The 16119-nt window shown below is 35.5% G+C and overlaps 1 protein-coding gene across 4 annotated transcripts in view; it reads right to left on the bottom strand.

Moving 5' to 3' along the window:
• Positions 1–284: 284 nt before the first annotated feature.
• SLC9B2 (solute carrier family 9 member B2) overlaps positions 285–16119 on the bottom strand; it is a 54455-nt gene continuing 38620 nt past the window's right edge. The window contains exons 8-10 of one of the 4 annotated variants that reach the window (XM_045471480.1): positions 10617–10725; positions 6988–7124; positions 285–4269 (exon numbers count right to left, since the gene is read on the bottom strand). In XM_045471480.1, coding sequence (XP_045327436.1) covers positions 4051–4269; positions 6988–7124; positions 10617–10725 — 465 coding nt within the window. In that variant the 3' untranslated portion in view covers positions 285–4050. Of the gene's footprint in view, positions 4270–5967; positions 7125–10616; positions 10726–16119 lie in introns of all 4 variants that reach the window. The other 3 variants (XM_045471464.1, XR_006710812.1, XM_045471473.1) reach the window with 3 other exon arrangements.

Here is a 16119-nt window from a genome sequence, read left to right as displayed (position 1 = left end):
CACAGAGCCCGATGAGGGGCTCAAACTCACAAGCTGTGAGATCATGACCTGAGTTGAAGTCGGACACTTAACCAACTGAACCACCCAAGCTCCCCTAATTGCCAATTTTCTTTTCTAGTCCTACCTGTCACTAATTTTTTATCAACCCTAAGTGCCAAATGTTTACTGTATACCAGGCTTTACTGTTTCAAATTTTCCAATATGCTTGTCCTTTATCTAGTTGTTTCCTTCTTCACCTTACTCTCTAATATTAATCCATCAATTCAAATTGAAGGTCCAATTCACGTTTATCCTCCTTTAATTTTCCCCACTGAGAACACTATTGAATCATTCATTTGTATTACAGCTATTTGTACATATCTTATTTCCTTGTAAGATTCTTGAAGGCAAGTATGTGTTATTCGTATTTGTATTTTCCACAGTGTCAATTTCCCAGTAGAATTTGAGTTCCGTTAAACAGGGCTCTTGCACATCTTGGTCATTGTATCTCTTGGCATTGAGCATAATGCCTGGCACATAGCAAGCATATTATAAGTGTATTTTGAGTGAGTGTATGTAAGGATTTTAAAACATAATCTCCATCAAGGTTATCTCCATAATCTCCAAGGATTTGTCTGTTTTATTCATTGCAAAATGAATATGTTAATATTACCAGGTGAACACATGCTTATTTGGAAGTCTCAGTATTCATCATATACAACAAAAGTTCTTCAATCTCTATATCTTCACAGAAGTCAAATATAAAGTGTTTGTTCCTTTTCACCCAACGAATTCAGTGGATGATGTATCTTTCTGAAAATAAGACATCTCCTAGAAGTGCAAGAGTAAAATGTAAAAGAATCAAAATAAAATGGATGTTTATGTTAAGAGTAGTTTCGGTTTTGTTCCTTGTGCTTTTCTGTGTTCTAAATTTTCTGTAATGAAAAGGTCTTATTTTATAATCAGAAAAAAATAATATTTTTAAAGAGTGTAAAGGATGAGATCATTTGCAGATGTATGGTTGAGGAAACTTTGAGGACATCCAAGTTCAATCAAGGTTATCTGGAGTTAATATCAGAGAGAAAATATTGGAATGTGAAAATTACTTTGACCTGAAATGTAATAAGCCTCTCTTAAAAAACAATACCTCTCAGAGGAGAGATGGATGGCACCAACCTTAGGAAAAGAAAAAGACATCATAGAACAAGAACTTATAGTGATTTCTTAGCAGTGCCTTGGAAGTATGACACCTTTGCTGTGGACTGTTTTCTGCCCAGATTCATATGTTGAAGGCTTAACCCCCAATGTGATGCTATGTGGAGATGGGCTTTTGGAGGTAATTACATTTAAATGAGGTCATGAGGAAAGAAAAGACACCAGAGATCTTACATACTCCCCCTCCCCCAACCCATTCTCATCTCTTTCCCTATCACATGATGACACAGCAAAAAGGAGGCCATAAATGAGGTAGGAAGAGAGCCCTAGGCAGAACCTGATCATGATAGCACCCTCATGTTGGAATTCCATCCTTCAGAACTATGAGAAAATAAATGTCTGTTGTTTAAGTCACTCAGTCTATGGTACTTTGTTATAGCCGCCCAAGCAGAATAAAATAGATCAAGAAGACTAAGATCGGAACTGTTATGTGGCAGGTAGTTTTCCTTTCTCTCTCTCTTTTTTTTTTTTTAGAGAGGGAGAGAGCATGATGGAGAGTAGAAAGGGAAAGGGAGAGAGAGAGAGAGAGAGAGAGAGAGAGAGAGAGAGAGAGAGAGAATCTTAAACAGGCTCCACGCTCAGCACTCAGCATGAAGCCTGGTGGGGGCTCGATCCCACAACCCTGGGATCATGACTGGAGCTGAATTCAAGAGTTGAAAGCTCAACTGAGCCACCCAGGCACCCCTGGCAGGTAGTTTTCTATATTGGAATAGGATCTCCTCAGTGATTCAGTCGATGAAAGTTTATTAAATGCCTACCGTGTTTCATGCCCTGTGCAAAGTACTTTGGATCCAAAGATGACCAAGACAAAGCTCCCACCCCTAAGGAGCTCATGTAATAGGAAACAAGCATGTAAACAAACTGAAAAAAGATTATAAATGCTTTGACAGAAGTATGTATGGGGTACTTACATCCTGTTTTCAGGAACTCAGAGGTCAGGGTAATTGTTTCTATCTGTGTTGGGGTGGTGTAAGTTTGGTTGGCCTGAGTCAACACTCTGTATCTAGTTAACTCTGAGTTCAACCAAGTCAATAGCTGTGACTCATGATGTGGTGATAAGCCTGAGACTTCAGTTACAAACCCTGCATAGGCCCATACTGGACAGTTATAGGCACTTAGATAGTGGCTGCCCACCAAGGAGAGGGAGGACAGAACCTGTTTTATGCCCTCCAAAATGGTATAAGCTATTGCTGGTGGCCAAATGGCTTCTTGCACCATTTCTGTACTGTGAATTTCCACTTCCAATTCTTCTTTGGAGCCTTGAATATTTATAACAACATTCTCATTTACTTATACTAATTGTATTTTGTATACGTTAACAAGCATTCAAAGCTGTTACTGGAGAAAAACTACTGGAGAACATGGGACCTAGCACTAACTACAGCACCGTTTTGCCTCACATGCCTTTTGCTGTCTATGTTCTAAGCATCCCCCATATCCTAGCCCAGGCCTTCCTTTGTCTGGGAGCTGTGCCTGAACTGTACCACCCCTGGATTGTGTGGGTGCTCCTGTTATGAGCCCCTCAGCACTCCTGGATTTTCTGCATCATAGCACATATCATATTGCTTTGAAATCTCTTATTTGTCTCCTCTACTAGACTGTCAGATCCTTAAGGACAGGAGCAATAATAGTTTTGATGACGTGCCTAGGTCATCAAAGGCTTCCACTAAGTATTTATTGAAGGAATCCAGTTTCAGAGCCTGCAGAAGTAGAGGAACAGATGAGCATTAAGTTTATGTTGCTACCACCAAGGTGCATCTAACCAATGAAGTTCAGTTTGAAATATTTATCTGAACTTCGGCATAAATTAATCCAATCCAAATAAAGAGCAAAAACTAGAAGGAAACACAGTACCATAAAGTAACCAAAGTCAGGCCGATATAAAAATTGAAGCTATTATGGCTTCATATTATGTTAGCTTAATAAAAATTAAGTTGGTTTTGAACAGAGGTGAAAGTCATGGAGAAAGGGTCTGGAGCAGTAGTCTGAGGACAAGAGAGGAATGGATAGGCTTTATGCAGATCAGCTTGGTAGGATCAGAATATTTGTAATCTATTCATTTAACACAATCTATTCCTTTAATAAGAAAGGGCTGAATCAGGGCACTCCTTAAGGCAAACTCAGATGGGCCACTAAAATGGGAGACTCTGTGTTGCCACCTAGGAGACAGGATAAGGTCTGTCTAGGTGCATAGCAGCAAGAGGAAGAGCCAATGAAGATATTCTGCATACTTGAAATTTTGGTGGGACCAATCAGTTACAATACTACACAGAATGGTAGCAAGAGAGGTAGAAATGGAGTAGAGGCAGATTGGCACAGAAAGTGAGGGTAAAACTGATGGGGAATTGCATAAAGTGGGGGTAGAAATTAATGGGGGATTGCATTATGGTATTTAAAAATAAAAAAGAAAAGAGGAGCCAAAAATATGTCAAGGCATGAAAGGTTAGGTGACTATGAATCATGAAATTATGACAGTTACAGTAAGTTAGAACAAGCTGTTGGCTAATAGAATAGGATACTGCACTTGATGTTTTCCATGTTAATCTTAAATTGTGGTAGTATATTTTAGTGTATATGTCCCTAAACAAATTAAGATATATGATGAAGACTTATTTAAAAAAAAAAAAAGGTCGAGAAATCAGGTTGGAGTTGTAGAATATTACCATACAAATGGAAAGGATAATGGCTGAAAATGCTCTTTAAAGAAATAGCCACACTTTTGTTTCTATTACATTTAAGGTTTAAACATTACATATCTCAATATCCATCTAGATAAAGTAGCCTCTGGTAGTTGATAAAATTAGCTTCTGGTAGCAGCTTTCTAATCATTATATTCAGCATTCTCTCTCTTCACCTCTAAACTTGTACAGAAGTCTCTTCCTGAACTTCATTTTTATTTTGATGTTCAGCTTTCTGGAGAAGCCTGGGGCCCAGCAAACCAATGAGCAGACTGCCAATTGGGGCTGTGATGAGGATGGACAAAAATGCCACTGTCAACACATCCATTCCATATTCTTCCAATTGTTTCTCTCCATGTGATCTTGCTGTGTCCAAAGCCACAGATCCTATGGCAGCCTATACAAGTTTAAAGGTAACATTGTAAACATAAGACAAGCACACAGAAAGAAAGGTGAATTATTTTCTCATTTGCAAAAACAAATGGCTTATTCTCTTGCTCAACTAAGAAAGTTCTTAGTCTTCCTTCAAAGCATACTGCAGTTAGTTTTGTCTGAAAACTCTCCCTGTCCTTGCTTGGGGAAAGAATAGTGATTCATATGTACCTATTTGCATAAGGTAGGGTTACAAAAAGTATCAGGCAAATATATTTCAAAACAAAAGGCAAATGCAGACTCACAATATTAATTAACTATAACATGATCTTATATACTAACTTCCTCCTGAGTAAAGCTGAATGTTACTGGTCATCTCATTCTTTTATCTTTAGAATTCTGAATTAAGAAAAAAAACAAGATGAAAAAATGCAGTGATACTGGAAGATGGTGAAGTTTTAAATAACAACAATAATAATAAAAGCCCATGTTGTATGTAAGCGATGAATCACGGAATCTACCCCCAAAACCAAGAGCACACTGTATACACTGTATGTTAGCCAATTTGACAATAAATTATATAAAAAAATTTAAACAACAAACAAAAGAATATGTTTTGCTTTAGAGCCTAATTATTAAACATCATGAAACTTGAAAATGTTAGGCACCTTCAAAACTTGAAATTAATGTTATTCAGTATTTAGTTAATTTTTGCCTTGGGAGTTGGTAAAATGTCTTATTTAAGATTTGGCTTTTGAAAAGCCTTACACAATTTTTGTTTCCTTTTTTACAGGCAAAATGCAGTATTATCAGCGCACATGGCAAAATAATATATTAAACGATCTGGTTATTCCCTTATTCCACAGAACACAACAATGTTAGCCTGGAGGATAATCAAATAGAAGAGAAAATATCAGTGTGCCTAAGACACATGGCAGAGACTACTAATTGCCCGCAAATATCTGAATGCCCCTTTATCCTTCTATAATGAAACTCTTGAGTTTCAGCTGGTCAATTACTGTACAAATAGACTTTTTTCAGCCTTTTTTACAACTAGATGAAGCTATGTGTCTAAGTTCTGGCCACTGAGAGGCAAGCAGAAGTGATAAATGCTATTAGTAGACTGCTCTCTAGGTGGACTCATGGATGGAAGGCACACGCTGAGGGTACTAGCCACCCTGCCAGCTCTGGAATGCCCAGATAATTTATTTGAAGGTTCTTGGTTATTGCAGTTTACCTTGTACCATAACTAATACAACATTTCAAGAATTCTTGAGAAGATTTGCACATACTACGATGTGTAGTTTTCAATTTTCTGTTGTGTGTGTGAGTATGCATGTGTGTTTTGGGGCTTGTACATATGCTGAGTTGTGATTTAAAATATATTTCTCATAGTATACATGAGCAAAAAAGTTTGAAAAACACTAATGTAGAAAAAACATATAAGACAGTTTTGTTTCTTGTGCAGTGGCAAGAGGAGAAAAAATTTTTTATACAATACTTACTTCACAGAACATACATTATTCAACAGGTTCTGGATAATGTTTCCTTATTTTAAAATTGGCTTTGAAAGCAGGAAAGTGTCATTTTCCAAATGTTAATGTTTAGAAACAAATCTTTCATACCAAAGCTACTAGAGTGATTATTTAATATTTACCCACTAAAGTTACCAAAGGTAGTGAGGAAGCTGAAGACACTCTGAGGGAGAAACTATTTCACTTACTGTACTATTAACCTCACAGTATTCTTATCCATTATGTCTCAGACGTCTTTGAAAGTCTGATGGAAATGAAAACTCCTCTGGAATAATGCCGAAGCTCACAGCCACACAAAATCTGGCATAGTTATAGAGCATACATATCCCCAAAAGCTTCCTAAATTAAGAACATCTGATTTTCATTTCATGAAACAGAAATGTGCATATTTAAACAACTGCAAAATAATCAGAGAAGAGACAGTTAAATCTTGTGTGTGCTATGTTTAGTTTGAAAATATGGAACATAATCAGAAATATATTATATTTGCAACAAATAATAATCTACACAGTTGTAATTTAATTAGTAATTAAATTCTATCAAATACGTGGTCAGTAATTTCAAGCACCTATATTCATGCCTTGCTCATGAGAGTGCACAGTTTTGGGGTCATGTGATTGATACATTTGACAGGAGGTTCGGCTAGTTTGAAAATTTTAATATCAACCAATAATCTAGGAAGGCAATAAAGCATTTTCTTAATTGTTTTTAATAAATCTTTCTCCTTTATATATAAAGACTGTGGTCAAGCATAACTGATCATTAGTTATATGGACACTGAAGTATTTCCAAATACTAAGATGGGCCATGCTATTTCTGTTTCACTCTCTTCTTGGAAGATATTGAAATGCAAAGTTGTCAAAAGATTGACAACTATCTTTCTGGGTGATTTAGAGAGCTCTGACTGATAAAAATTCAAACACTTTCTTCCTGTGACTACTACTTTCTGCTTAGTGTAGGGATATATTGGATTTTTAGTTGATTTAAGTAAATCTGGTGATCTAGACAAATTTAAATGAGCCATCATATTTAGGAAATCAATATACTCAAAATAAAACTTTTAAACAGTAGATTAGTATAAACCCTTTTTGTAAATCAGTCTTCAATTACATTGTTTCACCAAATTTGAATTAGCCCTCTTATTCAAAAGTTCAAGATACCATATATAAATAGGAGTTAAGATGCTAAGCCATCCTATCCATTATTACCTGGACTGTGGCCTTCGGAAGCCATGCAAAAGAAATAAATATCTTTTCCTTTATGTTAAAACCAGCAAAACACACCATCAGAAATGTAGTCAAAACTCGTATCAATACTGCAGTGCCGAGGATGGCAATACAAAGGCCTGTAAGAAATACTTAATTTTTAGATGTAATGAAATACTGAGGGAGAAAATGAAACTCATGGTTATTGATTCAAAATACTATCAACTGTAATTGTCTAAATATATTAAAAAATTAAAAAGACAAAGATGATTAGGCATAATTTATCAAAACATCAACATTAAGGATCAAACCACATGTTTGAAAGAAGTTATTTTTCCTAGATTAAACCAGAAATTAATTAAATATATTTGATATATGGATGAACTAGAGGGTATTATGCTAAACAAAATTAGTCAGTCAGAGAAAGACAAGTATCATATGATTTCATTCATATGAGGAATTTAAGATACAAAACAGATGAACATAAGGGAAGGGAAGCAAAAATAATATAAAAACCAGGAGGGGGACAAAACCTAAGAGACTCTTAAATACAGAGAACAAACTGAGGGTTGCTGGAGGGGTTGTGGGTGGAGGGATGGGCTAAATGGGTAAGGGGCATTAAGGAAGACACTTGTTGGGATGAGCATTGGGTGTTATACATAGGGGATGAATCACTGGTATCTACTCCTGAAATCATATAGTGCCCCTATTGCACTACATGCTAACTAACTTGGATGTCAATTAAAAAATAAATAAATTTTAAAAAATTTTAATAAAAGAAAGAAAAAGGTTGAGCACAAATTCTCCATAGCAAAAAAAAAAAAAAAACAAAAAAAAAAAAAAAAACAAAAAAACGGGGAGAGAGATTTGATATATATTACAAAGGAGATTTGAATGTTATTTCTTTTAAGCTGTATAGCAAGAACCACACTTTCTTCCATGTGTTTATTCAACAAGAATTCATTAAATGATAACTATGCATGACAGGATTTGGACTACGTATTGTGTATACAAAAATGCATAATGTGCAGACTTTGCCTCTACGAAATTCAAAGTCAGAGGAGAACAGAAGCATAAACAGCTAATTAATACGCTATAAGGTAAGGGCAATATAAACATACTGGTAAGAGGTCATAGAGGAGGAAAACATTAATGTCTTCATCAAAATGGTTGAGAACTATTTACAGAGTATAAACCAGAGGTGACATTAAAGATACTTATCAGCCAGTATGGAAGCAATTAGCCAATCCGAACAGAGCTGGCTGGGCACTGACCTATTAGAATAGACACTGGCAGTCTACATCTGTTTCACCATATTGGTGTATACACTGACTGCCCATTAGCCCTGGTTAACGTGCACAGATACTTCATTCAGTCCTTTAGAATCCTTTGCTCAGAGATAAGTTCATCCTGATTTGCAAAACAAGAACTGTGACTAGGGCTGCTACAGGCTACTGAACCTGAGAAAGGTGCTAACCTGAGCTAAGGTGACTGCTAAGAGGGTGATTTTCTAAAAAGTAACATTTGTTGAGTGTTTACTGTGTGCTAGGTTCTGCATTCAGCTTTAAGTGCACTCATTACTTAATCCTTACAACCTGTGGGGAAATGTTTCTTATTTTACAGTTGAAAAAAAAAATGAAGTTTAGAAAGGATCAATGACTTTCTCAAGTTCAAAGGTTAGTAAAACACCAGATAGACATTGCTGGAGGATCTACTGTGAATCTGCAATATGGCTTCTTTACAAAAAAGTGTTGTGGCTCTTTATAGAAGGACATTGCTCTTATCATCATTTGTTGCAAATCAGGTTGGTAGGGTTCAAAAGTACTTGTTGCCTGAAGTACAAGAAACCAAAGGGATGATTTGGTTCATTTCCAGGAGGAAACATTGAAGGTTTGGGGAAAAGATGATTTAGAAGTTTTGAACATATTGACTTGGAAGTTTTGTGAGATTTACAAGTGGTGATTTCCAATCAGCAATTAGATACACTGATTTAGAGATAAAAATTTTAGAATTATATAGTTTATAATCAAAGCTACTGAATATAGATGAGCCCAGAAAAATGACATAGAGTGAGAAGCACAGAATGCTTTGGAAGAACTTGGATGAAGAGTAGAATTTAAGCCATATACAGTGTAAGTGAGGACTCAAAGGGCATTGAAAAATATGAAGTTTCAGAATTCAATGTAAAATGTATTTTAAAGAGGTCAATAGCATCAAATGCTGCTGAATGATCACGTGAAAAAAAAGACTGATAAGTATTCAGTATATTTAGCAATATAACCTTGGTGAGAGCAGGGATGGTTGTACGATGGGTGAAAGCTGGGCAGAGATGTTTTGAAGAACAGAGTGAGAGTTGAAATGGAAAAAGGAGATACAGTTACCTCTTTGGAAAAGTTTGAAAAGAGGAATAAAGAAGAAGCATGGTAGATGGGGGGGGGGAGTGAAATGAAGAAAGGAAATTTTATGTATTTACATATTTATATATAAATATAAATTGTGGTAAAATACACGTAACAAATTTGCCATCATAAACCATTTTTTTATTAAGATTTTTTTTAATGTTTATTTTTGAGAGAGTAAGAGAGTGCGAGAGGGGGAGGGGCAGAGAGAGGGAGACACAGAATCTGAAGCAGGCTCCAGGCTCTGAGCTGTCAGCACAGAGTTGGAAGTGGGGCTCGAACTCAAGACCTGAGCTGAAGTCGGATGCTTAACTGACAGAGCCACCCAAGAGCCCCCGCATCGTAACCATTTTTAAGTGTACAAGGTAAGTAGCATTAAGTTAAACATTCACATTTTTGTGCAACAAATCTTCAGAATTTTTTCATCTTGCAAATTGACCTATTTAACACTTCATTTCTCCCTCCCCCAAGTCCTTGGCACCAGTCTACTTTCTGTTTCTGTAGTCTGACTACTGTGGATGCCTCATATAGGTGGAATCATACAGTATTTGTCCTCTGGGTTCATCCATGTTGTAGTATGTATTGGAATGGAAAGACACTGAGATAGAAGAGATTAGAGTTCGTTTAAATTCTGAAGAGGAAAGAACTGTGACATGGATATTTGAAGATATATGAGACAAGGGGAAGAATCGATGTGTGAGATCCAGAAGAAAGTAGCAGGGACATGGGATTCCTAGTAAAGATGAAAGAATATGGAATGAGCAGAAAGAAGAAATAGTGTGTACATGTGCACCAATAAATTTTTAAATGTGGCGTTATGAATAAAAAGTTTTAATATGATGGCTTTCAAATATATGAATAAATAAATGAATGAATGCTCGAATGGACATTTCTCTTCCATGGGTGTATATTATAGAACTGAGTAGTTATCTTTGCAATTCTGGCCCTTGATAAGAACAAGTCTAATTGAACATTTTTATCCTTAGAAAAAACTTTTAAGACCTGCATTTTCTAGATAGTAGTTAGCAGTGTTACTTTTCTTTACAAAGAATAATATTAAAGGTATAAAATTTATGCCTTAGATTGACAAATATTACTTTCTAGCCAACTCCTGTAAGAGACTTAGATCATTATTAGCTTTTTATATAATTGTGACAATAAATATACCTAATAAAGGTATTCCACTGAATATAAAAGTTGATTCTAACAAAAGTACTACTTTGAAATTCTTACCTACAGTTTCTGGTCTGAGGGATGCAATAGATACTTCTGCTCCAATCAGTCCAAACAGAAGGGGCTGAAAGATGTACCAGGCAACTGCAATAATTTTTTCAACATCTGCCTAAAAGAAATACACAAACACCCACACACAGATTTTTATCACATGAAGTTACAAGTTCTAAGAATTTTACTAATTTGAAATTTGAGTCAATTTGACCTGAGATAGGGTTTATTTCTGTGGCATCTTTTTTTCTTTTAATGCTTATTTATTTTTGAGAGAGAGAGTGCAAGCAGGGGAGGGGTAGAGAGAGACAGAGAGAGAGACACAGAATCCCAAGTAGGCTCAAGGCTCCAAGGAGTCAGCACAGATCCCGATGCGGGGCTCGAACCCACAAACTGTGCAATTGTGACCTGAGCCAAAGTCGGATGCTCACCGACTGAACCACCCAGGTGTCCCTATTTCTGTGATACCTATAAATAAGAGGTTAGCTAAAATAGAACAAAAAACTGCATAAAGATGTTTCTAACACTGTTATTATATGAGGTGCTTTAGAGTTGGTTTGCAAGTGGATGTTAATTATAAAAAGTCTAATAAAATAATCTTAGGGGGGTTTCTACTTCTGAATATATGATATGTGTGTATGTACATATGTAATACCTAGTATTTTATAGTTAAAATTTTATGTTAATCTTCATTGACAATATGATTTTGAGATCTTATAATAGTAGCACATATATCTAGACACACATCTCATTATTGTTATACAGTAATCTATAGTATGGTAGTACCATAGTTTATTCAATCATTTCTTTATTGATGGCCCCTTGTTTCCCATTTTTATTTTATCTTTATAGAAAACATCATTTAAGGTTGTCTCAAATCATGCACAGAAATATAACTCAGGTCTAGTAAAATGCTGTGCCAGTTGTTAATTTTTTACCCCTTGGTTCCAAATCCACATTTCATTGTTGCTCTGCAGAAAAATTAAGCTAAGCCTTTAAATCTTTCTCTTTTGCCAGCTGGCATCATATTAAATTTTGTCAGTAGAGAGTGCTGAAGAGATATTGCAAGGAAGATACTCTCCTTCCTGATTTCTGGGGCTCCTCCCAGCAGGATCCTATAGCACACTTGGGTTTCTTCAGCACCCAAGTATCTTCTCCAGTGCTGGGCTTCTATAGTGCATGGCAGCCAGCAGCACCCAGTGGCCAGCAGTCGCTCCTAGCTTACTGCAAGGGAGTTTCATAGCCTATTCCCTTGGGCAAAATACCTCCCCATGCACGCTAGAAGGTGAATTTGGAGTATAGATTTCCAGCAAATTGTCCAAGCAGGGCACCATAGCTGCCTTCTCCACCATCCAGGGAATAAAGGCTTTCTAACATGATCTGGGTTCTGAGCCCTGGGGGTGGGAGAAGGTGGGATGGAGTGGGGAGATGCTCAATCTGAGCGCTAGGAGTTTATAGCTTATTCCTATATTCTTCAGGGGTCCTTTACATCTTACAAGCCAATCTCTTGTTATCTGATCCCCTGGTATGGTTAATAATTAACTTTCCCTATTTCAGTTATCATGTGATTTCCCTTGCCTGATAAGATCCTAACTGATAAAAGCACTAACTTTATAACACATACTGCCAAAATCCTAAAAGAAGATGGGCACAACTGACTATAGCAAGGCTAGAATGTTTTGTGGCAACAGAAACCATACACAAACAAAAAACAAAAAGATGACAAACCAGGAGAAAATATTTGTACTGTGCATAACAGAATAAGGAGCAAAATCTAAGCAATAAGAAAAAGAAATAGAAAGTAAAAGAAAAAAATGGGCAATGTATATATACAAGTAATTCATAGCTGAAGAAACACAAATGGCCAAAAACATAAGATGTTAAAATTCAGTAATCAGTGAGACACAAATTAAAATGATACGTCACATTTGAGGAGGCATTACATTACAAAAACTACTAAAAAGTTTTAATAATGTCAAGTATCTGTGATTATAAGGAAACTCTCACTAATTGGTAGGAGAACAAATTGATAGTGCTTTTTTTTAGAGGGCAATTTAGCAGTACCCATCATAGTATCTAAAAATTTGTATTGAACAGATTTTTCCAGTCAACTAATAAGAATCTATTTTTAGACAACACTTTTACACTTATAACTACACACCTTTGAGGATCTGGTTTTCTATATCTATATTCAGCAGTTTAACAAAGGAAGATTACATTGTGTCTCTGTTTTCTTTATTTTTAAACAAATTCTCGTATGTTTATTAGGGTGAAGATTCTGTTTCCTCTTGGCTTACAAAAGAGCTCATGTATGAGGGGGCTGGTTGATTTACTTATACAGTTCTATTCCTACATCATGCAAAGAGTTATGTTTTCATATCATAAGGAATCAGATAATAACTTAGGGTCAAATACTGCCACCTGCTAAATGCAAGCCACTTGTCCCTCAGTGCCTTATTTTCTTCTCATCTGTAAAATGGGAAGTTTATATAACATCCAAGATCTTTTATCATTTAATGACAATTAAATTGTCCTACCAAAACTGGAGTCCAGTTGTCCACCTTTCTACGTATCTTTAAATTTTACTTTTTAATTTAGTTTTTAGAGTATATCATAGGTGTAGCTCAGACTTTAGTTGCTATCCACATTAGTGCAGAACAAAAATCAACTCTATTAATCTTAGGTTACTTAGCCTTTTGTTACCATGACTAATTATTTAAGGGAAGGCCTCAAAAATATTTAATGTACTCAGAACTCCAATGAAAGCAGATGGCCTAAAAAGCTTTCTCCATCCAATTATTTCCATTTCTAAACTGTAGACAAAGGCCACCATTTGTTTTTTTGATTGTAATGCTTTAGACTAGTTGAACATCAGACATAGGTTTATATATTGTAAGACTTAAAAATGGGAGAAGAGTCAAAATGTACCCTCTTAATGCTTTCTCATAACTTCAAAATGAATGTGCTTATAAAGAAAACGGAGTCATCGAATAGGCTAAGTGTAAAAGAGAGCAGAGGAATGAAAACTACGTTGTCCACACTAAATGTTTAAGGCTACTTTATACATCTGTTTGTAGCAGTAGCAAGAATCTTCAAAAACATAAATCACTTTCAAGGATGGACAAAGGAAGAAAATGAGCAGAAATGGAAGTTTTACCACGACTTAAATACCTACGTAAGCTGATACCTCCCTTCTCAGAAAGAGTATTTCAAGATTCAGAAGATTCAAAATATGTCAGAAAAACCATCCCACAGCTACAAAGGTCTTCAGAAGAAGCTCTGGATTTGAAAACAGATGAAAAAAAAAATGACAGAGGCTGTAAAAAGGTGAGCGTATTTGAATACAATAAATGGCAAGAGTAATGATATATGGAAAAACCAAGTAAAGAAGTATGAAATAATGTCAGAAAACTATAGCATAAACAAAGTTTTATAACATATTTTAGCTTTTCAAATTATAACTCAAAACCAGCCTTGATATAGCACTGTTGAGTTTACAATTGTTTCATATCTGTTTTCCTACATAGTAGTCACTATTCTTTTGATATTATTATTATTTTCTTCCTATTACAGTTTGAGAAAACAGAGTAATAGAGAAGGCATGTAAGTTTGGGGGGATTATACAGCTACAGAGCAGTAGAATTGTGATTGGAATCCCAATTACTTTATCTTAAATTTTAAGCTCTTTTTATTATATTGTATTGCTCTACAAAGTAGTTACAAAATAATAAGGATTATATTATTATTTACTGAGTGTATTCTATGGCTAAGGATTTAGCTTTGTATAGAGTATAATGGTTAAAAAAAAGTGTGTGTGTGTGTGTGTGTGTGTGTGTGTGTGTGTGTGTGTGTAAGGTAAAGAGATCCATATATGAGACTTACCAGAGGTACATATGAAAAAAGTGTTCCTAGTTCTTCCACTGGGTTGTAGGATTACATGGATCTATGTTCAGCTGGGTTGAAGGCAATTCAGGCAAAATTATGACAAATGCAGACTAACAGATGCTGTGTTTTGGTTTATAATGATCTTTTCTCTATAATCCCCAGTTTTTGAGAAGAGTGGTATAACTGGAACTGGTCAAAGTTTCCCTTGCCTTGCTGTGTCTTTCTGTGCTCATAGCTAATGCCCACTTGCAACAGGCACTAATCTCCCCTTTGATTTCCCTGTTGCTAAAACTACTCTTACATGTTCCATTCCAAATGATACGGCTCCTTTCATTGTTTATTTTTTGTTGTTTAGAAGTTGTTTAGAAATTGTTGATTTCTAAATCACTTAGGGATTTAGAGACTTAATTTTGAAGTGCAAAGTGTAGAAATATAATGTTTCTAAGGTACTTGGTATGTGTTATTCAAATAGATGTCAAAAATATAAAAATGTGCCCTGAACAACAATGCTACAGTTGTATCACAGAGTAGTAACTCTGGTGTCAGGTAAACCTGAGCTTAAATCACAGTGCCATTTTCTAATTTTGTGATTTTGGACATGTTATTTATGTCTTTCTGATTTATAGTCTCTATAAAATAGAAATGGTAATACTTTTTAAAGTTTATTTTGTGTGTGTGAAAATAAATGAGAACATCCACTTAGTGCCCAGCATACAGCCATACAGACTGGCCAAAAAAATTTACTAAAAAACGGGCAGAAGACATGAATAGACATTTCTCCAAAGAAGACATACAGATGGCCAACAGACGCATGAAAGAATGTTCAGCATCACTCATCATCAGGGAAAAGCAAATCAAAACTACAATGAGATATCACTTCACACCTGTCAGAATGGCTAAAATCAATAATACAAGAAGTAACAGGGGTCAACGAAGATGTGGAGAAGGAGAAATCCTCTTACACTGTTGGTGGGAATGCAAATTGGTATAGCCATTGTGGAAAACAGTTTGGAGGTTCCTTGAAAAGTTAGAAATAGAACTACCTTATGATCCAGCAACTGGACTAGTAAATATTTACCCAAAGAATACAAAAACACTAATTCGATGTTTATAGCAGCATTATATAAAATAGCCAAATTATGGAAACAGCTCCAGTGTCTGTTGATAGATGGCTGAATAAAGAAAATGTAGTATATATACAATGGAATATTACTCAGCCATAAAAATAATGAAATCTTGCCATTTATAATGACATGGATAGAGCTAGAGTATTATGCTAAGCAAAATCAGTCAAAGAAAGACAAATACCATATGATTTCACTCATATATGAAACTGAAGAAACAAAACAAAAGGAAAAAGGGGGAAAAAAAGAGAGACAGAGACAAACCGAGAAGCAGACTCTTAACTATAGAGAACAAACTGATGGTTACCAGAGGGAGGTGGGTGGTGAGATGGGTAAAAGAAGTGATGGGATTAAGGAGTGCACTTGTGATGAGCACAGGGTGTTATATGGAAGTGTTGAATCACTGTATCATACCCTTGAAACTAATATTATACTGTATGTTAACTAACTTGAATTTAAATGAAACCTTAAAAACATGAAATAAGCTAATTATCAAATTAAGA

The sequence above is a fragment of the Leopardus geoffroyi genome, chromosome B1 (genome assembly GCF_018350155.1).
Source record: "Leopardus geoffroyi isolate Oge1 chromosome B1, O.geoffroyi_Oge1_pat1.0, whole genome shotgun sequence".
Taxonomy (NCBI): Eukaryota; Metazoa; Chordata; class Mammalia; order Carnivora; family Felidae; genus Leopardus; species Leopardus geoffroyi.
This window is presented reverse-complemented; position numbering and strand designations above follow the sequence as displayed.